The sequence below is a fragment of the Petromyzon marinus genome, chromosome 52 (genome assembly GCF_048934315.1).
Source record: "Petromyzon marinus isolate PM22_M1 ecotype Great Lakes invasive population chromosome 52, UKy_Petmar_22M1.pri1.0, whole genome shotgun sequence".
Lineage (NCBI taxonomy): Eukaryota > Metazoa > Chordata > Hyperoartia > Petromyzontiformes > Petromyzontidae > Petromyzon > Petromyzon marinus.
The window spans coordinates 9,359,144-9,383,581 of record NC_133718.1 but is presented as its reverse complement, the minus strand read 5'-3'; the positions used below and the strand labels follow the sequence as shown (position 1 = coordinate 9,383,581).

General features: G+C 48.6%; 2 protein-coding genes across 5 annotated transcripts in view; both read right to left on the bottom strand.

Moving 5' to 3' along the window:
• The window catches only part of LOC142931325 (uncharacterized), a 39,994-nt gene extending 39,546 nt beyond the window's left edge, over window positions 1-448 (bottom strand). The window contains exon 1 of the mRNA XM_076075214.1: window positions 333-448. The gene's annotated coding sequence lies outside the window, so the exon portion shown is untranslated. The remainder of the gene's footprint in view (window positions 1-332) is intronic.
• Window positions 341-21,363, bottom strand: LOC142931327 (uncharacterized). 4 transcript variants are annotated; one of them, XM_076075219.1, is made up of 8 exons: window positions 20,809-21,363; window positions 19,294-19,365; window positions 18,041-18,165; window positions 16,334-16,754; window positions 14,638-14,799; window positions 3,301-3,372; window positions 2,050-2,176; window positions 341-575 (listed from the first exon to the last, which is right to left on the bottom strand). In XM_076075219.1, exons 4-8 carry the CDS (start codon window positions 16,475-16,477, stop codon window positions 445-447), a joined length of 636 nt encoding a protein of 211 aa, XP_075931334.1. In that variant the 5' UTR covers window positions 16,478-16,754; window positions 18,041-18,165; window positions 19,294-19,365; window positions 20,809-21,363; the 3' UTR covers window positions 341-444. The 4 variants fall into 4 exon arrangements, with proteins under 4 accessions (XP_075931334.1, XP_075931331.1, XP_075931335.1 ...); XM_076075216.1 differs by having other exon boundaries at window positions 16,334-16,664; XM_076075220.1 differs by having other exon boundaries at window positions 16,334-16,571.
• Window positions 21,364-24,438: the final 3,075 nt, after the last annotated feature.

The window sequence follows — 24,438 nt, the reverse complement described above, 5'->3', positions numbered from 1 at the left end:
ACAATGAAAGAATTATGCCATAATTTACAGCCCTTCATGAAACCCTCTTGACAGATGAAGGTCTCACCATGCCGTATTGGGTCATGGGGGGGGAGTTGTTTGACCATACATCGCCATTTTGGTTTGTGCAAGATGGTCAATGTGGTCCCAGGACTGGTTTTGAAAAGTTACAAGTTTAAGCCTTGGGGGAGGGGGGGGGGGTCGGGTTTTTGCACCACTGGCTCACAGCAAATGAACATTTGCCCCATTGCATGTTTTGAGCAGGAAAGGCAGCTCAACTCTCAACGAATCCATTCATCCGAATCCATCACAGCCCCGCCGCCCCGACTCACCTTGCCGGCCCGGGACGCTGAGTCGGCGTCACAGCTCGCGGCCGCGTCGCTCTCTCCGCCGGCGCCGGCGGCAGACTCCGCCGCTGGCGGCAGAAGATCGGCGAGCTTCAGCTCATCCTCGTTGCCGTGGCCCGTGAAGACCACGACGCACGTGCCGGCGCTGGCGTCCACCGACTTGATCGTGGCGTCGTAGACCACGCCGTCCTCGGACCAAGCAGCCTGGCACAGGTCGCCCGGCCTCCACTGGCACGCGAGAGGTTGGCACAGAGATGGGCAACGATTGACCCCGTCTAGCCGACGCGTGCCACTGGAGCAAGCGCTGTTGGCACACCTACGGAGGACGGCATGGCGCAACAAGGCGGCGATGCGGCCAGCACCACGCCTGGCTGCCTCGAGTCTCCACAAAGTAAACTGCTGTAGTCTGCGCTCCACCAACGGAAGAAAAGTAAAACTGCATTAACTCTCTCCTGAAGAGCTCCCGTGGCTGGAAGACCTCGACATCGGCATTTAGCTGAGGAAAATTGCCATCCGCAGGACTGTGTATGCTTACGTACAATTTGTGTTCCTTGTTCTCAGTGTTGTCGCAGCGGGGAACACACAAAGGGACCGTTTGGCTAACCATCAAACTTTTGGCTCGATTTTTCACTGTGCACTTTCAGATTCGCTTCTGCAGCCATCTAGAACGCTCTTCCTTTCCGATATTAAGAAGCCACTGGAGCTATGCACTTTTACATCTAGACTGAAAACTAATTTCTTTAGAACTGCTTTTTGTCTTCAGTTTCTTGTACTTCCCCTGCACCTCTGACTAGCGCGTTTGGCTATGTACGGTGCGAAACGTCGTGAGAATTTTAGTGTTTTATTTGTATTATTTTCTTATTTCCCCTCTACGTGACTTTACCGAAAGAACCAAGAATATTGTGCGAAAGTAATTCAACATACATACATGAGAATCTTTATTTAGACTGGAGGAATTCGATGAGCTATGAAGCTCATTTTCACAGATGGTCCAGAATGGGGAGCTCAGCAAAGTACAACAGCAAACAATACAAATGAAATGATAGGAGTGAAAAATAAAGAAAATGGTTAGCAAGTCACTAAATATAAACAAAGAAATTTATTAACTACGGGAGTCCGATTTATCAAGCTTGGGCAAGGCAGCAAAAAACAACAAAACAGTCCCAGGCCACACCGAGATAACACCACACGGTAGCAGTCTCTCAATAAAATGGCACATTAACACTGAGCTCGCATCTGGCTACAACTCCAAATGGCTCACACGGTGGAGCCTAAACAGACTGAGAGTGGATTTCGGCAGAAGCAACTCTCTCACGAAATCATGGGGGGTTTCTACGCAAAAGAAGAATTTGATTATGATATGGCTTTCCCCTTTCTGGCAATAAAACTGAAAGGGGAAAACCCTATTATCATAATTTAATACTGGCAAAGGAGGTTTCATGAAATTATTTGCTTGTCAGGATAAGCAAACCTCATGGACCTTCTCCCTGAGATTTCCCTGCAGCACTACAATGCCAAACACCAGCAGCGGTGGCCTGTGAAGAATATTGGTGAAAGACCAATATAGGTTGGACAGCAGACACGACAAAGCGGACAACTATTAACATCACGCAGGTAATGGTCAAAGTTATAAATCACATTTGCAAATAAACGTGACAGCCACATCCAGAGCACCAGTAATCTTCTGCTTCAGGATATTTACCTTGTCGGAGGGCGACACGCTGCTCCTCTTGTGCCGTCTTCCGTGTCTTCGCCCGCTTGTTCACGGACTTTGTCTCCCCGTAGGTCTTGGGGCTCTCGCAAGTGGCGGTGCCATTTTTGAGCGCTGTCTGAAAGAACACGGGCGGTTAGTTGAGGTTGGTTGGGTTTCGTGTGGCCACGGCCATATACACTGACGTAGTCACGGGCCGTAGGTAACCCACCCCTGCTCTAAGACGTGTAGGACCGGGTGTCTCGATCTGCTTCTGTACATACACGTACTACTTTGGAACGGCTCGTAGAGTGTTGCCAACTCAGCAATTTTGTTGCTCGATTTAGAGGCATTTTTGGGGGTTTACCAAGCGACCAAATTTGAGTGACTTTCTGGGATAATTTTGAGGATTTAGAAACAATTCCCGCTGCGTATGAATGTACGCCATTACATGACATTTAAAATGGCTCATCGACTCAAAAAAGTGCGCTCTTAGAAATCCTACGTCACTTTGCTATGGCACAATGTCGAGTGCCATTTATTATAACTAGTCTAGGCATAATGCAGCCTTATTGAGTTAGCAACAATGCTGTCAAACCACTGTGTGCCCATTTTCCCCATTCATATTTGTAGCCGACATGTTTCCAACCTGCACACGCATCACTGTGCACGTTCTCCGCCGCCTGGTGAGGAAGTTCGTTTAGACAAAAACAGTCAAATCAACTTGAGCAAGGCGCTTACCATCGAATGATAACACAGTACTCGAAGATGTACGCATGTTGAATTTCTTTCGCATCGTACGTAGCCAATCATGCTAATCGGAGGTGTGGGGGAAGGAGAACAAAAATGTAGCCGTGAAGAAATTAGTTTTGTAACCACTGGTGGTGCACGTGACACATGAAGTGTGTTATATTGTCGGGCTTTCCTGGGTATCCCTTGCAACAGGTGTGTTGTGTCTCAAGGTGTAAATATAACCATGTACACGCACACAGAGATACGAAGTGCACAAGTACACACAGACAAGCGATACAAAGACCCCCCCCCCGTATAGCCTTAACAGACTGTTGGGGCAAGTGCTGTTAGCAAGCACCTATAAAGGCCGGAAGAGCACACGAGGGGGTGGGTGGTCAGCACCACGCCCGGCCGCCTTTGTCTCCCCAGTGGCGATGTTTACACACCACGCCTGGTCCTCATTTGTGGCTGAGTCGACCTAGGGGAGGCCCAGGACCGGTTGAGCTCGCAGCCAGAGTCTGAGACACTCACCTTGAAGCACGTGACGGCTTTGTCATACGCCTTGATGAGCGCTGTGTCGTCCCAAATGTCAGAATCGTCACTCTACACAGGGCACACAACCACCACCACCATCACCACCACGACCCTTTTGAGTCGACATCGACCGCACGTGGCACGCTCAGCACGTGCTACGCTCAACACGCGGCACGTGCCACGCTCAGCACGCGGCACACTCAGCACGTGCCACACGCTCAGCACGTGCCACACGCTCAGCACGCGGCACACGCTCAGCACGCGGCACACGCCGCACGTGGCACGCTCAGCACGCGGCACGCTCAGCACGCGGCGAGACCCACGGCGTTCCCCGACACCCGGAGCGCTGTGCGAGAGAAGTGACGTCCGTCCACTGCAGTACCAGGGCGCGGCGCATTGCGGCGCTTGTTTTGACCATACTTCACCACGCTGGTACCAGAGCGGGTCTGTGAATGCGGACGAGTGAAGGCTCGAGTTCCGTACAGTGCTGACACACACGCAATTTGCAGGTTAATTGAATGCAAGTACACCGTCGAAACTGATAGCAAGAAGAAATTATATACCGAGCCAGTGGTAGAAATTCCTCATTTCGAGGGCGGCGAGCGGCGACTCGCATATGACCACCGCTGTTGATTCGCCACAAAGTAGTGCACTGTTGACTTCATTCACACCGCACTGTAGTGTCACTGTACAATGCACGTGAGCCCAACCGTGCACGCGCAGACAGCGCTGTACACGCGTACCGTGCGAACATAACGTAAACAACATAACGTCAATAACACAACAACATAACGTCAGCAACATAACGTCAATAACACAACATAACGTCAATAACATAACGTCAATAACATAACGTCAACAACATAACGTCAAATTTCGATTTAAAGCTTTCGTGACTGCAAGGATTCATCTTCTTTGGTTCTTTCGGTAAAGTCACATAGAATGAGAATAATATAATAAATTTATAAAATAAAATAACACAATAATATTCTCACGACGTTTCGGCCACAACACAAGCGGCCTTCATCAGGTGAAGGGACGAGACTGTCTGGTAGGACAGCGCTGGAGTGAAAAAGGCACGCTCAGATCACGACCTTTAAGCTGTCAGAAGAAACAAAGCGCCTTGACAAAGGAATTAGCATATAATTGAGCATTGAAATGGCCGAGTGATTAGCTTGTGACTGGTCACAGAAATGGCTATGTTAAAGTTAAAGCATACACATCTGCAGAGGCACCCCTTGACAAAGGAATTAGCATAGAATTTAGCATTGAAATAGCTAAGTTAAAGCATACACATCCGCAGAGGCACCCCTTAACAAAGGAATTAGCATAGAATTTAGCATTGAAATAGCTGAGCGATTAGCTTGTAACTGGTCACAGAAATAGCTATGTTAAAGTCAGAGCATACACATTCACCGAGGCACCTAGTATAAATCAAACAGGAGAATTTTGCATTGGAATAACTAGGCAAATTTAGCATTGAAATAACTGAGTGATTAGCTAGTGACTGGTCACAGAAATGGCTATGTTGAAGTCAAGGCCTACACATCTGAGCTATTCACAGTAACTGGGTATACAATACAATGTATAATGAATACTATATAGTGAACCGATAAAAAACTAAAATATAAATTACCTTAATGTTATCAATAAACTCTTTATTCTCCAATCAGCTAAGCTACCAACAATAAGTCGTTATATTCTCACAATGCTATATGGCGAAAAAATGGGTGGATTCTTACCCTCAACTTTAGCAACACGGATAGCTACGGGCCCCGTTCAGACGGACGAGTTCATCCAAGGTCGGAACAGAGGAGGGGGAAAGAGACAGCTGCGAGGCGCTATTATACTCCATGTTGTAAACCATACCATTAACCGTGGTGTGAGAGGTATTAAGAGTCAATGCTGGCGAAAGAGCTGCGGTCTGAAGGTCATCGTAAAATACAATTAATTAAGAACGGAAATGGTTTAAAACATCTTTCCAATGGTTACTAAGCCAGAATCCATCTTCTCGGTTGAAATTGTCTCTGTGCTTGTATATGTGAATGGCCTCATGAACGAATCTCTCATGGTAGCCGGTTGGTTTGCAAAGAACCTCCGTCTTGGAGAAGTCAATGTCATGTGAGCCCACTGAATTATAACAGTGATCTGCCACGGCAGAGGAGTTCGTCCTACCGTGTTTCAAGTCTGCTTTATGTTCACGGATGCGGTCCGAGATGTCGTTTGGTTTCTCCAATGTAGCTACTACCACAGAGGCACTTTAGTTTGTAAACGCCCGGGTACTGTATGTCTGGAACAGCATCTTTTACAGATGGAACTAGATCATGGATTTTATGTATTGTGTTGAATCGGACCTGGATCTTGTGTTTATTCAGGATTTTGGAGATTTTTTTAGTGACCCCTGCAATGTAGGGTAAGGTGATGGTTTTGAGTGGCTCCACAAGAGAATCCTTGCAGTCACGAAAGCTTTAAATCGAAATTTAACCGCCTCTACGGGGAGGGATTTCACACATCCTTAAGATCATTCAACAGACTCCGGGATAAGAAGGATCAACTAATCGAGTCTCTCACCTTTCTGAAGAGATGCAGCGACTCTAAGGTAATACCAACCGCATTTACACTAACCTCTGCTGTTGCAACTTCTCTCAACGCAAAACGAATTCTAGCTACAACTAGCTTCGCTCTTATCTCGGAAAAAATCAGACTTACACGCACCGAACTCGATCAGTTATACAAGACACTCTACAAATCACACTTAACATTGACAGCAACAATGTCTACATCGGATTGGGAACATGTAGACAATATGACTACCTCTTCAGCTGCCACTATGTCGACCAAATGTAGGGACAATTTGATTTCCAAATTCAATCACCTCTCCTGCAAAAAATTGGACCCACACACCGAAAAGATAGACGTCAACAAAGTCGTAATTAATCGCAGTAACAGATCCATTTCTGATGGTCTGAAATCCGTTTTAGCTAAAGGTCTAAACTTTGCTGTCACACCGAGACACTTACCGGTTAATTATATCATTGCCCATGTCGACGTTGCACTCAAGGGCTTGAGTCCCATCGCTGCAGACGTAGCAAGATCTGAAATCGCTGTACCCCTCAAAAACGCTAAGTTGCCACCCAGCAACATCAGCAAAGACGAACGTTTTGAATTATCTCAATTAAAAAAGAGGGATGATATTGTCGTCCTCTCAGCCGACAAGGGCAATGCCACTGTCATCATGGACAAAACAGAATATAACAACAAAATTCAAGAACTACTCAACCATGGCAGCTATACAAAAATAAAAAGAGATCCCACCAACAGCCTGGTAACCAAAACGAACAAAATCATCTCTGATTCAACAGCATTAATTGATGAGACCAAACAGTTCTCGTTGAAACCCTCTGCTGCCAGACCACCAAGATTATATGGCCTTCCAAAGATACACAAAGAAGATACACCCCTTCGTCCCATCGTCTCTACTATCAACTCCCCCACCTATAAACTTGCACGTTTTCTTGCTGATATACTGCGACCTTTCACTGGAAAAACCACCTCTGCGGTACTAAATTCTACTCACCTGGTATCGACAATCAAAGGCATTTCCCTGTCCCTAGACGACCTGCTTGTCAGTTTTGATGTGGTGTCCTTGTTCACCAAAGTCCCGGTACCTGACACCATCGCTATAATTGAAGACCTGGTTCATCAAGGACTGCACACTGATGTACCCCCCCTGGTGAGACATTGCTTAACCAACACATACTTCACCTGGAATGGAACTTTCTACAAACAAACTGAGGGCACCCCAATGGGCTCCCCCTTATCTCCGGTTGTAGCCAACGTATTCATGGAAAAATTTGAAACTGACGCCATCCAGACTGCCACTCTACGTCCGACCTTATGGAAGAGGTACGTGGATGACACCTTTGTCATCTGGCCACATGGCCAGCCTGCTCTAGACCAATTCCGCGACCACATCAATTCCATACACCCAGCCATCAGATTTACCATGGAGGTCGAAAAAGATGGCAAACTACCCTTTTTGGATTTCTTAATTAAAAGGAGACATGATGGTTCAATGAGCCACTCTGTCTACAGGAAAGCCACCCATACAGATGCTTACTTGAAACCGGATTCCCACCACCATCCATCCCAGAAGAACTCCCTCATCAAGACTCTATACCATAGAGTCCAATGCATTTCCGACCAGGAACACATTACCAGTGAACTCAAGCACGTACACCAGGCTCTCAGGGCTAATGGTTACTCCGACTACACGATCCGCAAAGCCATCACTCCAATCATGAAGGATTCTCTTGTGGAGCCACTCAAAACCATCACCTTATCCTACATTGCAGGGGTCACTAAAAAGATCTCCAAAATCCTGAATAAACACAAGATCCAGGTCCGATTCTACACAATACATAAAATCCATGATCTAGTTCCATCTGTAAAAGATGCTGTTCCAGACATACAGTTACCCGGGCGTTTACAAACTAAAGTGCCTCTGTGGTAGTAGCTACATTGGAGAAACCAAACGACATATCTCGGACCGCATCCGTGGACATAAAGCAGACTTGAAACACGGTAGGACGAACTCCTCTGCCGTGGTAGATCACTGTTATAATTCAGTGGGCTCACATGACATTGACTTCTCCAAGACGGAGGTTCTTTGCAAACCAACCGGCTACCATGAGAGATTCGTTCATGAGGCCATTCACATATACAAGCACAGAGACAATTTCAACCGAGAAGATGGATTCTGGCCTAGTAACCATTGGAAAGATGTTTTAAACCATTTCCGTTCTTAATTAATTGTATTTTACGATGACCTTCAGACCGCAGCTCTTTCGCCAGCATTGACTGTTAATACCTCTCACACCACGGTTAATGGTATGGTTTACAAAATGGAGTATAATAGCGCCTCGCAGCTGTCTCTTTCCCCCTCCTCTGTTCCGACCTTGGATGAACTCGTCCGTCTGAACGGGGCCCGTAGCTATCCGTGTTGCTAAAGTTGAGGGTAAGAATCCACCCATTTTTTCGCCATATAGCATTGTGATATATAACGACTTATTGTTGGTACCTTAGCTGATTGGAGAATATAGAGTTTATTGATAACATTAAGGTAATTTAAACTTTAGTTTTTATCGTTTCACTATATAGTATTCATTATACATTGCATACCCAGTTACTGTGAATAGCTCAGATGTGTAGGCCTTGACTTCAACATAGCCATTTCTGTGACCAGTCACTAGCTAATCACTCAGTTATTTCAATGCTTAATTCGCCTAGTTATTTCAATGCTAAATTCTCCTGTTTGATTTATACTAGGTGCCTCGGTGAATGTGTATGCTCTGACTTTAACATAGCTATTTCTGTGACCAGTTACAAGCTAATCACTCAGCTATTTCAATGCTAAATTCTATGCTAATTCCTTTGTCAAGGGGTGCCTCTGCGGATGTGTATGCTTTAACTTAGCTATTTCAATGCTAAATTCTATGCTAATTCCTTTGTCAAGGGGTGCCTCTGCGGATGTGTATGCTTTAACTTTAACATAGCCATTTCTGTGACCAGTCACAAGCTAATCACTCGGCCATTTCAATGCTAAATTCTATGCTAATTCCTTTGTCAAGGCGCTTTGTTTCTTCTGACACAGCTTAAAGGTCGTGATCTGAGCGTGCCTTTTTTCACTCCAGCGCTGTCCTACCAGTCTCGTCCCTTCACCTGATGAAGGCCGCTTGTGTTGTGGCCGAAACGTCGTGAGAATATTGTGTTATTTTATTTTATCAATTTATTATTTTATTCTCATTCTACGTGACTTTACCGAAAGAACCAAAGAAGAACATAACGTCAATAACACAACAACATAACGTCAATAACATAACGTCAACAACATAACGTCAATAGCATAACGTCAATAACACAACAACATAACGTCAATAACACAACACAACGTCAATAGCATAACGTCAACAACATAACGTCAATAACATAACGTCAATAACACAACAACATAACGTCAATAACATAACGTCAACAACATAACGTCAATAACATAACGTCAATAACGTGTTCATTCTGCTTCGCGGTGCACAGCATACAGAAGAAGTGCATCCGACAGCCACGACTCTACTGACGCTACCCATTACTCTCACCAACCCGCACTGAGCAGGCGAGGTGAAGTATGGTCAAGTTAATAAACCCCACGGGGTGTGCAGAGGCCCTCGTCCAGCAGTGGAAACGTGGAGCACAAAGAGGAAGGGGTATGGGAGAGGAGGAGGAGCGGGCGCGACTTGTCCATCACCTGCCCCTTCTGGTAGACGACGTCTCCCCGCGACACGGCCATGGACGATGGCGCGAGCGACCGAGCGAGCCCGCAAAGAGGCCCCCCAGGAGCTTTGAAACCTCGCAGGAGAAGCGCGCGACTGAAGGTGGTGGTTGTTGTTGTTGGCGGTGGTGGTGAAGCCAAGCCGGCCGGTTCCCTTACGTAACGAACACAGCAGCAGCAAGGAGACACGCTGCTTTAGCTGGGTGTTGTTTATCGGAGCTTATCGAAGGCCGCCTCTCTCGCTGCCTCCGAGTGAAGGGAGCGCGCGCCCCATGTGCGCCCTGAACACCGCCACCGCAAACCTGCGACTCGCCGCCGGCGGCCATCTTACGCAAGGGAAGCGTCGCCCGCCGCTGTGAATGGCAAAGCCGGCGATGGGCGTCATCAACACGTCACCACTTCACCTCCCCACTCCCCACCCCCACGAAGAAACGGGACACGGGGATTGGGCCAAAGCGGGAAACTCTTCCCTGTGTAAGATGGCCGACAGGAACGCGTACACCGCGGCAGCGCTACGGACCACGCCCCCTCCTCCCCCCCCCGCCATTATCCTCCCCGCTACCGCTATAGGCGCTGCGTGAGACGCCGCGTGATAAAAATGTTTCATAATTAATTAGGGCGCAACCTCGGTCTGTGACGTAACAAACATAATTGTTGGGGGTGGTGTCAGCTGACGTCACTGGCAGGTATCGAATTTCTTAGCGTCACATCCTGCGCGTCACATCCGGCGATGACGTCGCAATCGTCACAGGCTAAATACACGTGACGCTCGCACGTGACGCTCACAACTCCAACTGGCTCCTCGCTGGCAACACGCGTGGTCAAGATGGTGCTGCTGTATGGGGTCAAGGCGTTTGTCATGTTGACCTTGATTCACATTACCGGATTGGTTGGTTATAAAGGAGACAGTGCCAACTACCCGACCCCGACTCCATTGGTCACAAAGCCCAACATAGACCCCTTGCCATGCGTTGTGTCACAGCAGCTCATGGCCGTTGCGATAGTGATGATGGCTGTGATCGAGATATTCCTGTGGCGACGTTGGAGCTGTAACCTATCCAACACCGAGCGTTACAGCGCCATGCTGTGCGAGGAAAACATGAAGCTGTGTCAAAGAAGAAGCACGGTGGAAGACGACAACGCATTCCTCAGGTTCAGGGAGGCGGAGACGCGTAAAGACAATGAGGCGTTGCGTCTAGAGATACTGCTTCGGGAGAACGCAATGGTGCTGAATCCACAGATGCTGCGTGAAAAGAACTGGCTCGTAAAGAAGGAGAATCAACAGCTGCGTCACGAGAACGAGAAGCTGATTCGTGCCGCAGCCGCCCACGCCGCCACGGCCAACGTCACCGCCAATGCCGCGGACGCTCCCACCGCCGCGAACGCCGACGACGCCACCACCGCCGCTATCACGACTAACGAGGAGACCTCCTTTGCTGCCACGGCCAACACCACATCGTCCACCAATGCCTCAGACGCTCCCACCGCCTCGAACGCCGACGCTGATGACGCTACCGCCTCCATCGCCGCCACTAACACCCCCACCGCCAACGTCACCAACAAGACCAAGAAGCTGAAATTTCGATGTCTCAGAAACTTCTTTCGTAAACGCTTCAATTTGACACGTTTAAGAGCCCGAATAAAAACATCACCCACATAGAGGCAAAAGACAAAGGACCCCCGTATAGCCTTAACAGACTGTTTGGATAATGGCTGTTAGCAAGGACGTATGACGTACACGACCACTCCTCACACACACATGGACGCACACACATGGACGCACACACACGCACGTGCCTGACTTACTAATGGGTTCTGTTCCTGATGACCCTTCGTAAGCCGCATGGTTTGTCAGTCGGGAAGCAATAATGTACTGTATTTAAATGCACATATCCGTCGGTGTCATAAAATGTGTTATGGTTAAACAAAAAAAGGGAAGCACTGTTAAGCTTATAAATAATAATTATTGTATATTTGCATGTAACACTCTAAAAAATGTACTGTATGGTAAATACAACTTAAAATAAAGTAACATAAAAAGAAATTCGTTTTGTTTTCGTTACCTTGAGTCCTGATGCTGGCTTGGTTGTGTAGGAGAAATTAATTGTTAATTAAAATAATTTTGATTTAAAGCTTTGGTGACTGCAGTAATTCATATTCTTAGCTCTTTCGGTAAAGTCACGTTGAAGGGAAACAATAAAATATATGTAAAATAAAATTCTCACGACGTTTCGACTGCAACACAAACGGCAAGAAACATTTGAAAAAATGTTTTTTGCCGTTGGTTTTCACACCTGATGACTACTTGTGTTGCAGTCGAAACGTCGTGAGAATTTTATTGTTTTATATATATTTTATTGTTTCCCTTCAACGTGACTTTACCAAAAGAACCAAGAATATGAATCACTGCAGTCACGAAAGCTTTAAATAAAAATAAAGGTTTTGTTTTGGGTCGCGTAAATATCAATGCGTCGTGAAACCCGCACAAGTTATGCATATTCCCAGTTGTTTTCTCCAGTCCGTGCACCCTCCCTCACGCACTTAGCCAGCTCGTTGTAGGCAACTTTTATTTTACACTCGAACTAATCTGGAGCTGTGCCCTCTACCAGAAGAAACTCGACTCCCAGAGACCACTCTCGGTTGATGGTGGTGAAGAAGCCAAGGCTGTCGGTCCCTTACGTAATTAATACTGCAACAACAACAAGGAGACACGTGAGGTGGTTGTCATTGGTGGTTATTGGCAGTGGAAGGCCGTGTGTCTTGCTGCCTCAGAGAGAAGAGAAAGGCGCTGGAATGCGACGAGAAAAAAACTTCCCTGCAACTTCAAACTCGCAAACGATTGTCACCAGCGGCCATCTTACGTGAGGGAAGCGTCGCCCGTTGTTGTGACCGGGAAAGCCGGTGATGACGTCATCAACACGCCCCCCCCTTCACCTCTCCGTCCCCCCCACGCCGTGAGGGGACACAGGGATTGGCAAAAGCGAGAAACTTTTCCCTGTGTAAGATGGCCGACAGCAACGCGTACACCGCGGCAGCGCTCCCGACCCCCCTACCGTCCCCACACCCCCCACCGTTATCCTCCCCGCTAGGGGCGCTGCACGAAAAACCGCGCGAGTTAAAATAAATAAATAAGGCGCACCTCGGTCTGTGACATCACAGACCCCATGTTTTTGGGGGGTTGGGGGGGTCAGCTGACGTGCCCGGCCGGTGTCGGATTCTAACCGCGTCACATCCGGCGATGACGTCACATTCGTCACAGGATAAATACACGTGACGCTCACATGCGATGCTCACCCTCGAACTTGGCTTCTGTGGCAAGATGTTGCTCCTGCATGGAGTCAAGGTGTTCGTCATATTGACCTTGATTCACATTACCGGATTGGTCGATTATAAAGGAGACAGTGCCAACTACCCGACCCCGACTCCATTGTGCACAAAGCCCTACATAGACCCGCTGCCATGCGTTGTGTCACGGCTGATGGGCATTGCGATAGTGATGATGGCTGTGATCCAGATATTCCTGTGGCGTCGTTGGAGCTGTAACCTATCCGACGCCGAGCGTTACAGCGCCATGCTGTGCGAGGACAACGTGAAGCTGCGTCAAAGAACAAGCACGGTGGAAGACGACAACGCCACCCTGAGGGTGAGGGAGGCGGCGACGCGTAAGGACAATGAGGCGTTGCGTCGAGAGATGCTGCTTCAGGAGAGGGCGATGGTGCTGCATCCACAGATGCTGGATGAGGAGAGCCGGCTCGTAGAGAAGGAGAATCAACGGCTGCGTCACGAGAACGAGAAGCTGATTTGTGCCGCAGCCGTCAACGTCAGCACCTCCACCAATGTCACGGACACTCCCAACGCCGCGAACGCCAACACCAACAACGCCATCACCATGACGCCAACACCGCCGCCACTAATGCCATTGCCAAGACGAATAAACTTTCATTTTTATGGCTCAGAAACCTCTTTCATTCAACTATTTCATTTTAAAAGTTAAAAAGCCCAAATTAAAACATCACAAAGGCAAAAGACAAAGAACCCCCGCATAGCCTTCACAGACTGTTTGGACAAGGGCTGTTAGCAAGGACGTATAACCTACACGACCGCACCTCACACAAAGACAAAGATCCCCCATTTTGCCTAAACAGACTGTAGGGGCAGGTGCTGTTAGTGAGCACCTATGAAGGCCGAAATGGTACACGAGTGGGTGGGTGGCCAGCACCACGCCCGACTGCCTTTGTCTCCCCAGTGGTGATGTTTACACCGCACCAGGTACTCATTTGAGGCTGAGTCGACCTAGGGGAGGCCCGGGACCGGTTCAGATAATCGTCACTGTTGGCCGTGAGCGGGAATTGAACCCGGGTCGCCAGGTTCATAGCGCAGCGCGCTAACAGCTACACTACCGCTCACACACACATGGACACACACATGGACACACACACACGCAAGTGCCTGACTTACTAATGGGTTCTGTTCCTGAAGACCCTTCATAAGTCGAATGGTTCGTAAGTCGGGACGCGATAATTTACTGTATTTAAATGCACATACCTGTAAGTGTTATAAAATGTGTTATGGTTAAACAAAAAAGGGAAGCATTGTTTGGCAGAAAAATAACAATAATTGTACATTTGCCTGTAACACTGTAAAAAATATACTGTATGGGGAATACAACTCAAAATAAAGTTACGTGAAAATAAATTAATCCGATTTGTTTTCGTTACCTTGAGTCTAGTCACGTGGTAACACTGTGGTGGTATTGTGAGTAATGTATCACGTGGTAACACTGTGGGGGTATTGTGAGTAATGTATCACGTGGTAACACTGAGAGCTGCTTTAGGGGGTATTTGGCCTACTCTTTCACACGCTTTCCCCCACGATGTGCGACCTGCCGATCGATTAACCGCTCTAGTCGGCATGTAACAATCGCTTTTAATTCCTCGCCTAACAACACTCGCTCATTCGTATGACACACACGGCAACGCTCAAGTGTCCCAGCAGGCGAATGTGCTCACGTAAGGTGGAAAGCCAGGGAAGGGGGGAGGATGGGACAAGGGTGGCGACGGGTAGGCCCACGGTGGGACGCTCTGCTTCTGCTTGTGACCCTTCTTCCGTGCTCCGTGCCCACCCTTGGGTCTGCCTGGCATCTCGTAGTCGTCGGCGGAGGGGGCACTCTCCTGCGGCGTCGGCGCACACACGGGAACGCACATCGGAGAGAAGTTTTCGCGCGATTCTGCATTCCTTAAATGACTACGGCTTAACCTCGTATAACGGACCATGCTCATGACGACAGCCCGTTTATTACGAGCATAGCTGCAGTGGCGTTAATTCTCATGTCGATTCGCATACTTCCACACAGCGTCCGGGTTACCTTAGCCACCCTACATATATAACGATCGTGCTCGCTGCCAAACATCCAATCATTGATGGGTTTTTCTTTTGTATTCTATGAATAATGTACACATGTACCTGCCTGTGTGTCATGTTTTAATTCAGCATTTGTTTAGGATGCCTGTTCAAATAAACCATTAGATATACACAGCGACACATTGACGCTGTCACGTGTTTCCTCAAGGTCCAGTTTAAGTTTTTCATTCCAGGTTCGCTAGTGGTTCGTTCTAAAGAGGAAATATCTGTATTTACATAACATTACATATGGGCCTTGAAACGACGCACTGCATTGTTGGCACAGCATGTACTTCCACAATGACAGAGATCCCCCGCATAGCCTTTAACAGACTGTTGGGGCAAATGCTGTTTGAGAGCATCTATTAATGCCGGCACGGCACGCGATGGAGATGGTTGGCCAGCACAATGCTTGGCTGCCCTTGTTTCCTCAAATGTGGATATTTACACACAGCACCAGGTGACTATTTAAGGCTGAGACAACCTAGGGGAGGCACAGGAAAAGATTAGATATGAGCCACTGTTATTGGTCGAACTCAAGTCGCCGGGTTCGGGGCATAGTGCACTCAACCACACCACCACTGTGCTTCCATTGGCACACGTAAAAGACAAAGATCTTCTTGAATTCTAAACCATGTGGCAGACGAGTCTGAAATCTGACTTAAAAATCGATCGAAATAGCCTTCATGAAACGGGTTTTCTTTACGTTTTTACTTCTCTTCAAATGCAATGCATTTGGTTCAACGCCGTTCCACAGCTTTAATTCCCCACGCAGAAAAAAATCTTCGTCTTGCCGATCAACCTACTCGTATTGTTACGCTGCAACAGAAGGGCACCTCCTCACCTCCACCCTCGGTAACACGGCTGAAAAAAACATCGGGCTGGGTCCACGTCCTGGCGAGAGCCACGTAGCTGCCAACGTTTAGGGGTTAGGCTGCTTTTCTTCACAAATGTATCAAAAACTTTCTTTCCACCGCAATGAATGATTTATGCTATAATTTACAGCACTTCATGAAACCCTCTTGAAAGATGAAGGTCTCACCATGCCGTATTGGGTCATGGAGGGGGGGAGTTGTTTGACCATACATCGCCATTTTGGTTTGTGCAAGATGGTCAATGTGGTCCCAGGACTGGTCTTGAAAAGTTACAAGTTTAAGCCTTGGGGAGGGGGGGGTCGGGTTTTTGCACCACTGGCTCAGAGTAAATGAACATTTGCCCCATTGCATGTTTTGAGCAGGAAAGGCAGCTCAACTCTCAACGAATCGATTAATCCGAATCCATCACAGCCCCGCCGCCCCGGCTCACCTTGCCGGCCCGGGACGCCGCGTCGGCGTCGCAGCTCGCGGCCGCGTCGCTCTCCCCGCCGGCGCGGGCGGCAGACTCCGCCGCTGGCGGCAGAAGATCGGCGAGCTTCAGCTCATCCTCATTGCCGTAGCCCGTGAAGACCATGACGCACGTGCCGGCGCTGGCGTCCACCGACTTGATCGTGGCGTCGTAGACCACGCCGTCCTCGGACCAGGCAGCCTGGCACAGGTCGCCCGGCCTCCAATGGCACGCGAGAGGTTGGCACAGAGACGGGCAACGATTCACCCCGTCTAGCCGACGCGTGCCACTGGAGCAAGCGCTGTTGGCACACCTACGAAGGACGGCATGGCGCAAGAAGGCGGCAATGCGGCCAGCACCACGCCTGGCTGCCTCGAGTCTCCACAAAGTAAACCGCTGTAGTCTGCGCTCCACCAACGGAAGAAAAGCAAAACTACATTAACTCTCTCCTGAAGAGCTCCCGTGGCTGGAAGACCTCGACATTGGCATTTAGCTGAGGAAAATTGCCATCCGCAGGACTGTGTATGCTTACGTACGATTTGTGTTCCTTGTTCTCAGTGCCGTCGCAGCGGGGAACACACAAAGGGACCGTTTGGCTAACCATCAAACTTTTGGCTCGCACTTTCAGATGCGCTTCTGCGGCCATCTGGAACGCTCTTCCTTTCCGATATTAGGAAGCCACTGGAGCTACGCACTTTTACATCTAGACTGAAAACTAATTTCTTTAGAAGTGCTTTTTGTGTTCAGATTCTTGTACTTCCCCCGCACCTCTGACTAGCGCGGTTGGCTATGTACGGTGCGAAACGTCGTGAGAATTTTAGTGTTTTATTTTTATTATTTTATTATTTCCCTTCTACGTGACTTTACCGAAAGAACCAAGAATATGGTGCGAAAGTAGTTCAACATACATACATGAGAATCTTTATTTAGACTGGAAGAATTCGATGAGCTATGAAGCTCATTTTCACAGATGGTCCAGAATGGGGAGGTCAGAAAGGTACAACAGCAAACAATACAAATGAAATGATAGGAGTGAAAAATAAAGAAAATGGTTAGCAAGTCACTAAATATAAACAAAGGAATTTATTAATTACAGGAATCCGATTTATCAAGCTTGGGCAAGGCAGCAAAAAACAACAAAACAGTCCCAGGCCACACCGAGATAACACCACACAGTAGTAGTATCTCAATAAAATGGCACATTAACACTGAGCTCGCATCTGGCTACAGCTCCAAATGGCTCACACGGTGGAGCCTAAACAGACTGAGAGTGGATTTCGACAGAAGCAACTCTCTCACGAAATCATGGGGGGTTTCTACGCAAAAGAAGAATTTGCTTATGATAATATGGCTTTCCCCTTTCTGGCAATAAAATAGAAAGGGGAAAACCCTATTATCATAATTTAATACTGGCAAAGGAGGTCTCATGAAATAATTTGCTTGTCGGGAGAAGCAAACCTCATGGACCTTCTCCCTGAGATTTCCCTGCAGCACAACAATGCCAAACACCAGAAGCGGTGGCCTGTGAAGAATATTGGAGAAAGGCCAATATAGGTTGGACAGCAGACACGACAATGCGGACAACTATTAACATCACGCAGGTAATGGTCAAAGTTATAAATTACATTTGCAAATAAACGTGACAGCCACATCCAGAGCACCAGTAATCTTCTGCTTCAGGATATTTACCTTGTCGGAGGGCGACACGCTGCTCCTCTTGTGCCGTCTCCGTGTCTTCGCCCGCTTGTTCACGGACTTTGTCTCCCCGTAGGTCTTGGGGCTCTCGCAAGTGCGGTGCCATTTTTGAGCGCTGTCTGAAAGAACACGGTCGGTTAGTTGAGGTTGGTTGGGTTTCGTGTGGCCACGGCCATATAAACTGACGAAGTCACGGGCCGTAGGTAACCCACCCCTGCTCTAAGACGTGTAGGACCGGGTGTCTAGACCTGCTTCTGTACATACACGTACTACTTTGGAACGGCTCGTAGAGTGTTGCCAACTCAGCAATTTTGTTGCTCGATTTAGAGGCATTTTTGGGGGTTTACCAAGCGACCAAATTTGAGTGACTTTCTGGGATAATTTTGAGGATTTAGAAGCAATTCCCGCTGCGTATGAATGTACGCCATTACATGACATTTAAAATGGCTCATCGACTCAAAAAAGCGCGCTCTTAGAAATCCTATGTCACTTTGCTATGGCACAGTGTCGAGTGCCATTTATTATAACTAGTCTAGGCATAATGCAGCCTTATTGAGTTAGCAACAATGCTGTCAAACCACTGTGTGCCCATTTTCCCCATTCATATTTGTGGCTGACATGTTTCCAACCTGCGCACGTATCACTGTGCACGTTCTCCGCCGCCTGGTGAGGAAGTTCGTTTAGACAAAAACAGTCAAATCAACTTGAGCAAGGCGCTTACCATCGAATGATAACACAGTACTCGAAGGTGTGCGCATGTTGAATTTATTTCGCATCGTACGTAGCCAATCATGCTAATCGGAGGTGTGGGGGAAGGAGAACAAAAATGTAGCCGTAAAGAAATTAGTTTTGTAACCACTGGTGGTGCACGTGACACACGAAGTGTGTTATATTGTCGGGCTTTCCCGGGTATCCCTTGCAACAGGTGTGTTGTGTCTCAAGGTGTAAATATAACCATGTACACGCACACAGAGATACGAAGTGCACAAGTACACACAGACAAGCGATACAAAGACAAAGACCCCCCCCTTATAGCCTTAACAGACTGTTGGGGCAAGTGCTGTTAGCGAGCACCTATGAAGGCCGGCATAGCACACGAGGGGGTGGGTGGCCAGCACCACGCCCGGCCGCCTTTATCTCCACAGTGGCGATGTTTACACACCGCGCCTGGTCCTCATTTGTGGCTGAGTCAACCTAGGGGAGGCCCAGGACCGGTTGAGCTCACATCCAAAGTCGGAGACACTCACCTTGAAGGACGTGACGGCTTTGTCATACGCCTTGATGAGTGCTGCGTTGTGCCAAATGTCAGAATCGTCACTCTACACAGGACACACAACCACCACCACCATCACCACCACGACCCTTTTGAGTCTACATCGACCGCACGCGGCACGCTCAGCACGTGCTACGCTCAACACGCGGCACGTGCGACGCTCAGCACGCGGCACGCTCAGCACGCGGCACGCTCAGCACGTGCCACACGCTCAGCACGTGCCACACGCTCAGCACGTGCCACGCTCAGCACGCGGCACGTGCTGAGCGTGCCACGTGCGCCACGCTCAGCGCGCGCCACGCTCAGCACGCGCCACGCTCAGCACGCGCCACGCTCAGCACGCGGCACGCTCAGCACGCGGCACGCTCAGCACGCGGCACGCTCAGCACGCGGCGAGACCCACGGCGTTCCCCGACACCCGGAGCGCTGTGCGAGAGAAGTGACGTCCGTCCACTGCAGTACCAGGGCGCGGCGCAGTGCGGCGCTTGTTTTGACCATACTTCACCACGCTGGTACCAGAGCGGGTCTGTGAATGCGGGCGAGTGAAGGCTCGAGTTCCATACAGTGCTGACACACACGCAATTTGCAGGTTAATTGAATGCAAGTACACCGTCGAAACTGATAGCAAGAGGAAATTATATACCGAGCCAGTGGTAGAAATTCTTCATTTCGAGGGCGGCGAGCGGTGACTCGCATATGACCACCGCTGTTGATTCGCCACAAAGTAGTGCACTGTTGACTTCATTCACACCGCACTGTAGTGTCACTGTACAATGCACGTAAGCCCAACCGTGCACGCGCAGACAGCGTGTACACGCGTACCGTGCGAACATATCGTCAACAACATAACGTCAATAACACAACAACATAACGTCAATAACACAACAACATAACGTCAATAACACAACAACACAACGTCAATAACATAACGTCAATCACATAACGTCAATAACACAACATAACGTCAATAACATAACGTCAACAACATAACGTCAATAGCATAACGTCAACAACATAACGTCAATAACATAACGTCAACAACATAACGTCAATAGCATAACGTCAATAACACAACAACATAACGTCAACAACATAACGTCAATAACATAACGTCAACATAACGTCAATAGCATAACGTCAATAACACAACATAACGTCAATAACATAACGTCAACAACATAACGTCAATAACATAACGTCAACAACATAACGTCAATAACATAACGTCAACAACATAACGTCAATAACGTCTTCATTCTGCTTCGCGGTTCACAGCATACAGAAGAAGTGCATCCGACAGCCACGACTCTACTGACGCCACCCACTCTCACCACTCTCACCAACCCGCACTGAGCAGGCGAGGTGAAGTATGGTCAAGTTAATAAACCCCACGGGGTGTGCAGAGGCCCTCGTCCAGCAGTGGACGCGTGGAGCACAAAGAGGACGGGGTATGGGAGAGGAGGAGGAGCGGGCGCGACTTGTCCATCACCTGCCCCTTCTGGTAGACGACGTCTCCCCGCGACACGGCCATGGACGATGGCGCGAGCGAGCGAGCGAGCGAGCCCGCAAAGAGGCCCCCCAGGAGCTTTGAAACCTCGCAAGAGAAGCGCGCGACTGAAGGTGGTGGTGGTGGTTGTTGTTGTTGGCGGTGGTGGTGGTGGTGAAGCCAAGCCGGCCGGATCCCTTACGTAACGAACACAGCAGCAGCAGCAAGGAGACACGCTGCTTTAGCTGGGTGTTGTTTATCGGAGCTTATCGAAGGCCGCCTCTCTCGCTGCCTCCGAGTGAAGGGAGCGCGCGCCCCATGTGCGCCCTGAACGCCGCCACCGCAAACCTGCGACTCGCCGCCGGCGGCCATCTTACGCAAGGGAAGCGTCGCCCGCCGCTGTGAATGGGAAAGCCGGCGATGGGCGTCATCAACACGTCACCACTTCACCTCCCCACTCCCCACCCCCACGAAGAAACGGGACACGGGGATTGGGCCAAAGCGGGAAACTCTTCCCTGTGTAAGATGGCCGACAGGAACGCGTACACCGCGGCAGCGCTACGGACCCCGCCCCCTCCTCCCCGTCTCCCACTCCCCCGCCATTATCCTCCACGCTACCGCTATAGGCGCTGCGCGAGACGCCGCGTGATAAAAATGTTTTATTATTAATCAGGGCGCAACCTCTGTCTGTGACGTAACAAACATAATTGTTGGGGGCGGTGTCAGCTGACGTCACTGGCAGGTATCGAATTTCTAACCGCGTCACATCCGCGCGTCACATCCGCGCGTCACATCCGGCGATGACGTTGCAATCATCACAGGCTAAATACACGTGACGCTCGCACGTGACGCTCACACTCCAACTGGCTCCTCGCTGGCAACACGCGTGGTCAAGATGTTGCTGCTGCATGGGGTCAAGGCGTTTGTCATGTTGGCCTTGATTCACATTACCGGATTGGTCGATTATAAAGGAGACAGTGCCAACTACCCGACCCCGACTCCATTGTGCACAAAGCCCTACATAGACCCGCTGCCATGCGTTGTGTCACGGCTGATGGGCATTGCGATAGTGATGATGGCTGTGATCCAGATATTCCTGTGGCGTCGTTGGAGCTGTAACCTATCCGACGCCGAGCGTTACAGCGCCATGCTGTGCGAGGACAACGTGAAGCTGCGTCAAAGAACAAGCACGGTGGAAGACGACAACGCCACCCTGAGGGTGAGGGAGGCGGCGACGCGTAAGGACAATGAGGCGTTGCGTCGAGAGATGCTGCTTCAGGAGAGGGCGATGGTGCTGCATCCACAGATGCTGGATGAGGAGAGCCGGCTCGTAGAGAAGGAGAATCAACGGCTGCGTCACGAGAACGAGAAGCTGATTCGCGCCGCAGCCGTCAACGTCAGCACCTCCACCAATGTCACGGACACTCCCAACGCCGCGAACGCCAACACCAACAACCCCATCACCACGACGCCAACACCGCCGCCACTAATGCCATTGCCAAGACGAATCAACTTTCATTTTAATGGCTCAGAAACCTCTTTCATTCAACTATTTCATTTTAAAAGTTAAAAAGCCCGAATTAAAACATCACACAAAGGCAAAAGACAAAGAACCCCCGCATAGCCTTCACAGACTGTTTGGACATGGGCTGTTAGCAAGGACGTATAACCTTCACGACCACTCCTCACACAAAGACAAAGATCCCCCGTTTTGCCTTAACAGACTGTAGGGGCAAGTGCTGTTAGCGAGCACCTATGAAGGCCGAAATGGTACACGAGTGGGTGGGTGGCCAGGACCACGCCCGACTGCCTTTGTCTCCCCAGTGGCGATGTTTACACCGCACCAGGTACTCATTTGAGGATGAGTCGACCTAGGGGAGGCCCGGGACCGGTTCAGATAATCGTCACTGGTGTTGGCCGTGAGCGGGAATTGAACCCGGGTCGCCAGGTTCATAGCGCAGCGCGCTAACAGCTACACTACTGCTCACACACACATGGACACACACACACGCAAGTGCCTGACTTACTAATGGGTTCTGTTCCTGAAGACCCTTCATAAGTCGAATGGTTCGTAAGTCGGGACGCGATAATTTACTGTATTTAAATGCACATACCTGTAAGTGTTATAAAATGTGTTATGGTTAAACAAAAAAAGGGAAGCATTGTTAGGCATAAAAATAACAATAATTGTACATTTGCCTGTAACACTGTAAAAAATATACTGTATGGGGAATACAACTCAAAATAAAGTTACGTGAAAATAAATGAATCCGATTTGTTTTCGTTCGCTTGAGTCTAGTCACGTGGTAACACTGGTGGTATTGTGAGTAATGTATCACGTGGTAACACTGTGGGGGTATTGTGAGTAATGCATCACGTATTAACACCGTGGGGGTATTGTGAGTAATGCATCACGTGGTAACACTGTGGGGGGCATTAACTCACTACTTATACCGTAAGGTCGATTTTGTCAATTCGGGAACGGAATGACATCGCGAGCTGAAAATAGTCGCGTTGACTTACAAATTCCAGACAGCATAAGCTGTGTAAATTTCATGACGCCAGAGCTCAGCGTTCGAGAGTTTTTGCTGCTTCACAAAGATGCATTTTCTGCTTTATAATTAAGATTCTTTGGGTCTTTCGGTAAAGCCACGTAGATAGGTTAAAAGAAAATAACCTAAACTACGACGTTTCGTTCGCAACACAAGCGATCGTCATCAGGAGGAATAAAATAGGGTGAAAGCTGCTGAGGCAGACTGTTTTAAAGGTTTAAAATGGGTGTAGCCCAAGGGTCATAAACGAAGTTGGCTGAGCTAGTGATGTTAATGTGAGAAGTTAGCATGTTAATGTCAGATCGCAGAGCCGCGTCCACGTTGAGGGCGGCGCGCGGAGGTGGCTGTGTTGGTGTGAAAAATTGTAACCTGTTAATGTAAAATCGGAGAAGCGAAGCCACGGGGAAAATAAAAACTAACATTGGAAGGTGGCAGGATGGGAACAGAGCCAGTTATGACTTAAACTGGTTGATAACGACTTTTGTCAATGACTGTGTACATCGTTTCCTCAAACTCGGATAACCAAATCTTGAACCTAAAGCTTTCGTGACTGCAGGAATTCATATTCATAAAACCACGTAGATAGAACAAATAATAAAAATAACAATATTTTAATGTTATATCTACGTGGCTTTACCGAAAGACCCAAATAATAGGATAACTAACCTTCAATTCAAGATTTAACTTCCGTAGAATGAACGGCACACGATGTTATGCACGCAAAATGTCGCAGCCTGGTTCACTGCGGTTGTGCATTACGTGGGATGCTGCGACTCATTACTGTACAATCTAGATTTGAAGCAGTTGTTTCTTGCTGTGGTTGTTCCACCTGATGACGGACACTTGTGTTGAGCCCGAAACGTCGTGATTTAAGTTATTTTATACCTACGTGGCTTGACCGAAAGAACCAAAAAGAGCCATTACTGTACATGGCTGAGCCTTCAGTGCATCGCAAGTTGTTACTGGCCAGCATGACAAATGAGTTAAATAACCTCCACAATTCGTACAGCGTGGGCTCTAGACGGACATTAACTTAACACCAGTTCAACTTCCACTGGGTGAGGCTGGGGATGATTTCACA